Source organism: Motacilla alba, chromosome 29, assembly GCF_015832195.1.
Source record: "Motacilla alba alba isolate MOTALB_02 chromosome 29, Motacilla_alba_V1.0_pri, whole genome shotgun sequence".
NCBI classification, from domain to species: domain Eukaryota; kingdom Metazoa; phylum Chordata; class Aves; order Passeriformes; family Motacillidae; genus Motacilla; species Motacilla alba.
The window spans coordinates 668,774-679,054 of record NC_052044.1 but is presented as its reverse complement, the minus strand read 5'-3'; the positions used below and the strand labels follow the sequence as shown (position 1 = coordinate 679,054).

General features: G+C 69.5%; 1 protein-coding gene across 1 annotated transcript; it reads left to right on the top strand.

Moving 5' to 3' along the window:
• Positions 1-1,736: 1,736 nt before the first annotated feature.
• Positions 1,737-9,763, top strand: DTX3 (deltex E3 ubiquitin ligase 3). The gene is made up of 5 exons (XM_038164414.1): positions 1,737-1,855; positions 2,963-3,024; positions 6,285-6,940; positions 8,682-8,899; positions 9,211-9,763. The coding sequence occupies exons 1-5, from the start codon at positions 1,752-1,754 to the stop codon at positions 9,284-9,286; spliced, it is 1,116 nt and encodes a 371-aa protein (XP_038020342.1). The 5' UTR covers positions 1,737-1,751; the 3' UTR covers positions 9,287-9,763.
• Positions 9,764-10,281: the final 518 nt, after the last annotated feature.

The following is a 10,281-nucleotide window of genomic DNA, read 5'->3' as shown; positions in this document are numbered from 1 at the left end:
CCGGGGTTGATTTTGGGGGTCCCGGTGCCCCAATTTGGGGGTCCCGGGGCTGATTTTGGGGGTCTTGTGCTTGATTTTGGGGGTCCCGGGGCTCTATTGGGGGTCCTGGTGTTGATTTGGGGGGTCCTGGGGTTGAATTCGGGGGTCCCGGGGCCGGTTCTGGGGTCTGTTCGGGGATCCCGAGGCTCTTTTGGGGGTCGCGGAGTCGATTCGGGGGGGTCCCGGGGTTGATTTTGGGGGTCCCGGTGCCCCAATTTGGGGGTCCCGGGGCTGATTTTGGGGGTCTTGTGCTTGATTTTGGGGGTCCCAGGGTTGATTTGGGGGGTCCTGGGGTTGAATTCGGGGGTCCTGGGGTTTATTTCAGGGGTCCTGGTGCCCCAATTTGGGGGTCCCGGGGTCGGTTTGGGGGGTCCTGGGGTTGAATTCGGGGGTCCTGGGGCCGGTTCTGGGGTCGGTTCGGGGATCCCGAGGCTCTTTTGGGGGTCCCGGGGTCGATTTTGGGGGTCCCGGTGTTGATTTGGGGGTCCCGGGGTTTATTTCGGGGGTCCCGGTGCCCCAATTTGGGGGTCCCGGGGTTGATTTTGGGGGTCCCGGTGCCCCAATTTGGGGGTCCCGGGGCTGATTTTGGGGGTCTTGTGCTTGATTTTGGGGGTGCCGGTGTTGAGGGCCTGGGGGGTCGTTCCTGGGGGCAGCGCTCTGTTCCTGGGGGGGTCCTGAGCCGGTGCCCCCCAGGCCGGAGCCGAGATCTCCACGGTGCACCCCGAGCAGTACGCCAAGCGCTTCCTCGACTTCATCACCAACATCTTCGCCTGAGGGGGGGCTCGGCAGCCCCCCACCCACCGTGGGACCAAGACCCCCCCGGGGTGTGCCCCCCACACCCCACAGCACCCCCCAAAAGTGGGGCTTCACTACTCAAGTGCCTTAACTTCATCTAAGGGGGTCCTGGGGGGGTTTGGGGTGCCCCCTCCCCACTCAAGGGGGTCTGGGACCCTTCTGCCCCCTCCCAAATATGGGAGGGGGTCAAACACTACTTGCCCCGGGGGGGTAAAAAGGGCCCCCCCCAGTCGTGACATCCGCCCCCACCCCTGTTCCAAATGAGGCTGGGGGACACTCCCTGCTGCCCCCCCCATAGTGTGGGACCTGGGGGGCTCCACAGCCCCCCCCCCCCCTTTACTGCAGCTCCCGGGGGGCAGGGGAGGACCCCGGCCCGGTGGGACCCCCAGGGGAGCGGGGGGGTGCTGGGTATGACACCCCTGTCCCCCATTTGTGGGGGTGTCGTGTCGCCCCCCCACCCCATTTACGGGGCTCCTTCCCCCGCTCTGTAGCGAGAAATAAATTATTGAACCGCACTGAGTCTGCCCCGTTCCCTGGGCCCCGCGGACCCCGCTGCGCCCCTCGTACCCCGGGGACCCCCAAATTCCCGGCGACCCCCAAATTCCCGGGATCGCCAAATTCCCGGGTCCCCCATATTCCTGGGGATCCCCAAATTCCCGGGACCCCCAAATTCCCGGGATCGCCAAATTCCCGGGTCCCCCAAATTCCTGGGGATCCCCAAATTCCCGGGGTCCCCCAAATTCCTGGGGATCCCCAAATTCCCGGGGACCCCCCAAATTCCCAGCTCCACCCCCCCCGCTCAGGCCCCGCCCCGCCCCGCTCCGCCGTGGCCACGCCCCTATGCGCGTTGCCATGGCGACGCCCTCCCCTCGTTGCCCCGCGCGCCGTTGCCATGGCGCCGCCCCTCCCCCGTTGCCATGGCGCCGCCCCGCCCCGCGCGGTCACGTGAGGCGGCCGCGCGCAGGGCGCCCCCCGCCGCCGCCGCCGCCGCCGCCCGCCATGCTGCGCCCGCCCGGGCCCGGTGCGTGCGGGACCCCGGCCTGCCCCGGCACCCCCGGCCTGCCCCGGCCTGCCCCGGCCTGCCCCGGCACCCCCGGCCTGCCCCGGCCTGCCCCAACACCCCGCCTGCCCGCCGCCCCCGCCCCGGGCCTGCCGCTGCCCGCACCGCAGCGACCCCCCCCGGGCCCCTCCCCGGGCCTGTCCGTTCGCCTCGGGCCTCACCGGGACCCTCCGGCCTCCCCCCCGGGCCTTATGGGGACTCACCGCCCCCCACCTCGGGTCTCATCGGGACCCCTCCGAGCCCCTCCCCGGGACCCCCCCGGCCTCACCGCGGCCCCCCCGGGCTCACCGGGACCCCCCCAGGCTCACCGCGACCCCCCCGGGCCTCACCGGGACCCCCCCGGCCTCCCCCCCGGGCCTTATGGGGACTCACCGGCCCCTCCTCGGGTCTCATCGGGACCCCCCCGGGCCCCTCCCCGGGCCTGTTCTGCCCGAGCCTCAGCGGGACCCCCGGGCCTGTCCTGTCACCGGCGGGCCCGTCCGTCCGTATGGGCCTCACCGCGACCCCCTCGGCCTCATCGCCTCACCGGGACCCCCCCGGGCTCACCGCGACCCCCCCCCGGCCTCACCGGGACCCCCCGGCCTCACCGCGACCCCGCCGGGCCTCACCGGGACCCCCCCGCGCTCACCGGGACCCCCCGGGCTCACCGCGACCCCCCCGGGCTTCACCGGGACCCTCCCGGGCCTCACCGCGACCCCCCCGGGCCTGTCCCCCCCCATTCCGGGCCCCATCCCCCACCCTGCCCCCCCCGCGTGGAGCCCCGGGGGGATGGGGGACACCGGGGTGACACCGGGGTGACACCGGGGGGCAGCGGCGCGTTCAGCCCCCGCGGGCCCCTCCCCACGGCCCGGGGGGGTGGATGGGGCCGGGGGGGTCGGGGGAACCCCAAGAGCTGCCGACCCCCCCGGGAGGGCTGCGGGGTCCCCTGGGGACACGGGGGGTGACGGTGCTGTTGTTATTGTAGGGTCACCTGGGCAGTGGGGGGGGGGGATCCGGGGGGGTTGACGAGCCCCCAAAGTGGGTCTGGGGGTGGTGGGGGTCCCCCGTAACCCCCCCGTGTCCCCCCAGCCCCGGGCTCGTGGCTCTGCTGATCCGCCGCGCTCCGCTCGTGTCCCCCATGGGCTCACCAGGTGGGTGTGGGGGACACCCCGCTCTGGGGACCCCCCCTGGCCCGGGACCCCCCCTCGTGCACGGCCCTTGGCTTTGGGGACCCCCTTTGGACCCCTCCCTCCGGGCTGGGGGACCCCCTTAGAGCACCTCCCCCTTCATCCCTGGGCACCCCCCGGTTCTGGGGACCCCCCTCGGGTTCTGGGGACCCCCTCGGGCACCCCCCGGTTCTGTGGACCCCCCGGGTTCTGGGGACCCCCTCGGGTTCTGGGGACCCCCTCGGGCACCCCCCGGTTCTGGGGACCCCCCTCGGGCACCCCTCGGTTCTGGGGACCCCCTCGGGCACCCCGCGGTTCTGGGGACCCCCTCGGGCACGCCCCGGGTTCTGTGGACCCCCCCACAGGTACCCCCCGGGTTCTGGGGACCCCCTCGGGCACCCCCCGGTTCTGGGGACCCCCTCGGGTTCTGGAGACCCCCCTCGGGCACCCCCCGGGGTTCTGGGGACCCCCCTCGGGCACCCCTCGGTTCAGGGGATCCCCCTCGGGCACCCCGCGGGATGGGCAGGGGGGTGCTGGGGACCCCCCAACCCTCACCCCCACCCCCAGGCGTCCCGGTGTGTGGTGACACCCCCGAGGTGTCCCAGCCTCGGGGGACAGGGCAGGGCAGGTTTAACCCCGAGTGGCCCCGTGGGTGGGTGGGGGGCACTGGGCCCCCTCAGGAGCCCCCCTGGGGCCATGGCCGGGCTCTGGGGGGTCTGGGGGTCCCTCAGTGCCCGGGCTCGGAGGGGTTTGGGGGGTCATGTTCGGACGTTCTGGGTTTTGGGGTGACCCACAGTCCCCAGGCTCTGGGGGCTTGGAGCCCCCGTGCTCAGGATCAGGGGATTTTGGGGGTCCATGCCCAGGCTCTGAGAGGTTTTTGGGGGGTCCATGCCCAGTCTCAGAAGTTTTGGGGGTCCATGCCCAGGCTCTGAGAGGTTTTGGGGGGTCCATGCCCAGTGTCTGAAGTTTGGGGGGTCCATGCTCAGTCTCTGGCAGTTTTTGGGGGTCCATATCCAGTCTCAGAGGATTTGGGGGGTCCATGCCCAGTCTCAGAGGGGTTTGGGGGTATCCATGCCAAGTCTCAGAAGTTTTGGGGGTCCATTCCCTGGCTGTGAGAGGTTTTGGGGGGTCCATGCCCAGTCTCAGGATTTTGGGGGGTCCATGCTCAGTCTCTGGCAGTTTTTGGGGGTCCATGCCCAGTCTCAGAGGATTTGGGGGGTCCATGCCCAGTCTCAGAGGGGTTTGGGGGTGTCCATGCCAAGTCTCAGAAGTTTTGGGGGTCCATTCCCTGGGTGTGAGAGGTTTTGGGGGGTCCATGCCCAGTGTCAGAAGTTTTGGGGGTCCATGCTCAGTCTCAGAGGATTTTGGGGGCCCAGTCTCAGAGGATTTTGGGGGGTCCATGCCCAGGCTCTGAGAGGTTTTGGGGGGGTCAGTGCTCAGTCTCAGAGGATTTTGGGGGTCCATGCTCAGTCTCAGAGGATTTTGGGGGCCCAGTCTCAGAGGATTTTGGGGGTCCATGCTCAGTCTCTGGCAGTTTTTGGGGTTCCATACCCAGTCTCAGAGGATTTTGGGGGGTCCATGCCCAGGCTCTGAGAGGTTTTGGGGGGTCAGTGCTCAGTCTCAGGCTTTGAAGATCCCATGCCCAGATTTTGGTGTTCACGGCCAGCCCTTGATGGTTTTGGGGTGTCCCCCCCATGTTTGTCCTGTCAGGGATTTTGGGGTGTGTGGGGGCCCCCAGGTGATGGTGCCAGTGGGGGTGCAGTCCCTGGCGTTTTGGGGTCCCATGCCCCGTCCCTGGCAGTTTTGGGGTCCCGTACCCCATCCCTGGCAGTTTTGGGGTGCCCCAGTGTTGTTGGTGCTCTCAGGGATGTCGGGGTGCAGGGGGCCACCAGGAGCCAGGTGGCGGTGGCGGTGGGGTCGGGGCTCAGGGGGTTTTGGGGGGTCCATCTCCATGCCCTGCTGGTTTGGGGTGTCCGTGGGTGTTTTCGGGAGCTCTGTCCCAGTCCCTGGGCTTCGGGGTGCCCGTGCCCAGCCTGGCAGTTTTGGGGTGCCCCTGCAGCATCATTCGTGCTGTCGAGGATGTCGGGGTGTGGGGGCCCCAGCAGGAGTGGGGTGACAGTGCCAGCAGGGTCCTGTCCTGAGGGATGTGCCCAGCTCCGGCTGTTTTGGGGTGCCCATGGGTGTTTTGGGGTGTCCGTGCCCAGTCCCAGGTGTTTCGGGGTGTCCGTGCTCAATCTCCGTGTGTTTTGGGGTGCCCATGTGTGTTTTGGGGTCCATGCTCAATCCCCGGGTGTTTCGGGGGCCCGTGCCCAGTCCTGGGTGTTTTGGGGTGTCCATGTTCAATCCCCTGATGTTTTGGGGTGCGGGTTCCCGGGGCTCCGGCTGTTTCGGGGTGTTGGTTCCCGGGGCTCCCAGCTCTTTCAGGGTTTGGTTCCCGGGGTTCCTGGTTCTTTCGGGGTGCGGATTCCCGGGGTTCCCGGCTCTTTCGGGGTTCGGTTCCTGGGTTCCCCAGCTCTTTCGGGGTGTCGGTTCCCGGGGCTCCCGGCTCTTTCAGGGTGCAGGTTCCCGGGTTTCCCAGCTGTTTCAGGGTTCGGTTCCCGGGGCTCCGGCTGTTTCGGGGTGCGGGTTCCCGGGTTTCCCAGATCTTTCGGGGTGTTGGTTCCCGGGGCTCCGGCTGTTTCGGGGTGCGGGTTCCTGGGGTTCCCAGCTGTTTCGGGGTGCAGGTTCCCGGGGCTCCGGCTGTTTCAGGGTTCGGTTCCCGGGGCTCGGGCTGTTTCGGGGTTCGGTTCCCAGGGCTCCGGCTGTTTCGGGGTGCGGGTTCCCGGGGTTCCTGGTTCTTTCGGGGTGTGGATTCCCGGGGCTCCCGGCTGTTTCGGGGTGCGGGTTCCTGGGGTTCCCGGCTGTTTTGGGGTGTGGGTTCCCGGGTTCCCTAGCTCTTTCAGGGTGTCAGTTCCCGGGGTTCCTGGCTCTTTTGGGGTGCGGGTTCCCGGGTTTCCCAGCTGTTTCAGGGTTCGGTTCCCGGGGCTCTGGCTGTTTCGGGGTGCGGGTTCCCGGGGTTCCTGGCTGTTTCGGGGTGCCGGTTCCCGGGGCTCGGGCTATTTCGGGGTGCCAGTTCCCGGGGCTCCGGCTGTTTTGGGGTTCGGTTCCCGGGGTTCCTGGCTGTTTCAGGGTGCCGGTGCCCGGGGCTCGGGCTCTTTCGGGGTTCCCGGTTCCCGGGCGCTGACGCTCTCGGGGCTGTCCCGCAGTGTCCTTCGTGCTCTCGAGGATGTCGGGCTGCGGGGCCCCGGGGGCCAAGAGCCGGGTGACGGTGCCCAAGCGCGTGTGGGAGTTCGTGACGCGGGAGCGCGCCGCGCGCCTGGCGCTGCTGGCGCAGGAGGCGCGGGTGCGGATCCTGGTGGACGGCGAGACCCCCGAGCTGTACGTGCTGCAGCTCTGCGCCGCCCCCCCGGGCGCCCCGGGCGGCGCGGGGCTCTGCCCGGCCCGCAAGGCGCTCAAGGCGCTGCTCAAGGAGACGGAGAAGGAGCTCAAGAAGCGCAGCCAGCGGCACGGCGAGGCGCCGGGGGCGCGCCCGGAGCCCCCCGCGGGCGCCGCGGGCTCTCCCGGCGCGGGCCCGGCGCGGGACGAGGAGCCGGAGCGGCAGTGCCCGATCTGCCTGGGCGAGATGCGGGGCCCGCGCACGCTGGAGCGCTGCCGGCACTCCTTCTGCGGGGAGTGCATCGCCCGGGCGCTGCAGGTGCGCTCCGCCTGCCCCGTCTGCGGCCGCTTCTACGGGCAGCTGGTGGGCAACCAGCCCCCCGACGGGCGCATGCTGGTCACCCGCGACGCCGCGCTGCCCCTGCCCGGCTACGAGGCCTTCGGCACCATCATCATCCAGTACGTCTTCCCGCCCGGCGTGCAGGGGGTGAGTGAGCCCGCAGGGGGAAAGGTCGGTGCCGGGCGATCCCAAATCCCGTCGGACGGCCCTGGCCCAGCCCTACGCCCCCAGCGCCCCAGTGGGTGCCCCCAGCGCCCCTGGTTGTCCCCAGCACCCCTGGGTGCCCCTAAACCACGAGCGGCGTCCCAACCCAGTCCTGTGCCCCCAGTGGCCCTGGTTGCCCCAAATGTTCCTAGTCCACCTCTGTGTCCCCAGCACAGGTGTCCCCAAATCCTGTTGGGTGGCCCGGCACACGGTACCGTGTCCCCAGCACCCTCGGGTCCTGATGGTTGATCCCGGGTGTCCCCAAATACCCCCAAGCCAGTCCTGTGTCCCCACTGCCCCCGGGTGCCCCCCAGCTCTGCCGGGTGTACCCAGCATCCCCGGGCTACCCACACATCCTGGCAGGTGTCCCCGGGTGTTCCCAAATCCTTTCGGGTGTTGCTGGCACCCCTGGTGTCCCCAGATGCCCCTGTGTCCCTAACAGTCCTGGGTGCTCCCAACACCCCTGGGTGCCCCAAGCCCTGCTGGGTGCCCCCAGCCTGATCCCCATCCCTCCTGTCACCCCATCCCTTGCCCCCCCACAGCCCGGGCAGGTGAAGTATCCCCAGCCCTTCCCCTGTCCCCCTGTCCCCCTGTCCCCCTGTCCCCCGTCCCCCTGTCCCTCCGCCCTTACCTGCTGTGTGTCCCCTGCGTCCCCCTGGGTGCGGTACCTGGGCACCCCTCGGGCAGTGGCACCTGTCCCGTGTGCCCATCACTCCTCCCATACCTGTGCCCCCCGTACCTGAACCCGGGGCTGCAGCACCCCAGGGCCACACAGACCCCGCCATCTGTCCCCCTGTGCCCCTGTCCCTGTCCCCTTACCTGTCCCCCACCCTGTGCAGGTGGAACCCCCAAACCTGGGGGTGCAGTACCCTGGCATCACATGGGCACTGACACCTGTGCCATTGTCACTCCCCTGCCTGCCTCACCTGTCCCCTGGCACCACATGGGTGCTGACACCTGTGCCCCTGTCCCTGTCCCCTCACCTGTCCCCACCCTGTGCAAGTGGAACCCCCAAACCTGTGGGTCCGGTACCCTGGCATCACATGGGCACTGACACCTATGCCATTGTCACTCCCCTGCCCGCCTCACCTGTCCCCTGGCACCACATGAGCAGTGGCACCTGTGCCCCTGTCCCTGTCCCCTTACCTGTCCCCCACCCTGTACAGGTGGAGCCCCCAAACCTGGGGTGCCATGCCAGTGCCCCCCTCACCTGTCCCCCACGCTGTGCAGGTGTGTGGTACCCTGGCACCACATGGGCACTGGCACCTGTGCCCCTGTCACTCCCCTGCCCGCCTCACCTGTCCCCTGGCACCACGTGGGCACTGACACCTGTGCCATTGTCACTCCCCTGCCTGCCTCACCTGTCCCCTGGCACCACATGGGTGCTGACACCTGTGCCCCTGTCCCTGTCCCCTCACCTGTCCCCCACCCTGTGCAAGTGGAACCCCCAAACCTGGGGGTGCAGTACCCTGGCACCACATGGGCACTGGTACCTGTGCCATTGTCACTCCCCTGCCCCCCTCACCTGTCCCCTGGCACCACATGGGCAGTGGCACCTGTGCCCCTGTCCGTGTCCCCTCACCTGTCCCCCATGCCGTGCAGGTGTGTGGTACCCTGGCAGCACAAGGGCACTGGCACCTGTGCCCCTGTCCCTGTCCCCTCACCTGTCCCCCGCGCTGTGCAGGTGGAGCACCCGAACCCGGGCGTGCGGTACCCGGGCACCACGCGCGTGGCGTACCTGCCCGACTGCCCCGAGGGGAACAAGGTGCTGGGGCTGTTCCGCAAGGCCTTCGCCCAGCGCCTCACCTTCACCGTGGGCACCTCGCTGACCACCGGCCGCGCCAACGTCATCACCTGGAACGACATCCACCACAAGACCAACTGCACCGGCGGGCCCCAGCTGTGCGGGGGGCACGGGGGGCACGGGGGGCACGGGGGGGGGCACCGGGGGGTTGGGGGACAGCGCCCACCACAAGAGTGACTGCCCCCAGCTGGGTGAGGGGGGGTGTGGGGGCACCTGGGGGGGCTGATGGGCACCTGGGCACTTGGGGGGGCACCTGGGTGGGCAGCCGGGGGGTTGGGGAGCAGCATCCAGCTGTGGCAGGGGGAACCGGGGGCACTGGGGGGCAGCTGGGGTGGGGGGAAGGGAGCATGGCTGAGGGGAGGGCCCCTGGCGGGGGGCACGGCCTGACTCGCCCCCCCTGTGCCCCCAGGTTCGGGTACCCCGACCCCACGTACCTCGCCCGGGTGCAGGAGGAGCTGCGGGCCAAGGGCATCACCGAGGACTGAGCGGGGACCCCTCCCGGGCAGGGGGACCCCCCCGTGCACCGGGACCCCCCCAGGATCACCCCGGGCAGCAAGGACCCCCCCGGAGCCCCCCTGGGCAGCGGGACCTCCCCAGGCAGGGGGTCCCCCCATACAAGGGGACCCCCCCCGGGCAGAGGGATCCCCCATTCGACGGGACCCCCCCGTGCAGGGGGATCCCCCCATACAACGGGACCACCCCTGAGCAGGGGGCCCCCCCAGCCCCCCTGGCTGGCAGCGGGGGGCACAAGGAGGGGGCCAGGCCCCCCCGGGGGGGGTGGTGCCACCCAGCCCCCCGCAGCACGGACAGACGGACCCCTGTACATATCCCTGACCCCCAGGACAGACAGGGGGATCCCTGCCCCCCAAGCCCCGGGGGGGTCCCACCCTCGGGGGGGGGTTATTTATTTTTTATTTTTCCCCCAGGTCTGTAACTTTGATCCAATAAAAATATGCAATGGATTGAGGGGTGCCGGGGGGGCTCCCTCCTCTCCTGGGGCAGTCGGGGGGGGGCAGCTCTGGATGGGGCACAGGGCTGGGGACACTGCCATGGGGACATTGGGATGGCACATGAGGATTTTGGGATGAGGACATTGCAATGGGGGCGTCAGGGCAATGGGATGGACATGGGGACATGGGAATGGGACAGCAGGATGGGGACTTTGGGGTGGGGACACGGGCATGGGACAGAGTGAGGGCACACTGGGGCTGTGTGGATGGACTTTGGGGTGGGATTTGGGGTGGGACACTTGGATGAGCCGTTGGGACACTGGGATGGGGATGTGTGATGGGGACACTGGGCTGGGACACGAGGATGGAAACTTGGGCACTTTGGGGTGTGGGCACTGGGCTGGGCCCCGAGGTCAGGGGGATTTTGGGGTGGGACAACCCAGGATCATGGAGTGGACTGGGTTAGAAGGGACCCTAAAACCCATCTGTGCCACCCCTGCCATGGCAGGGACACCTCTCTCTGTCCCAGG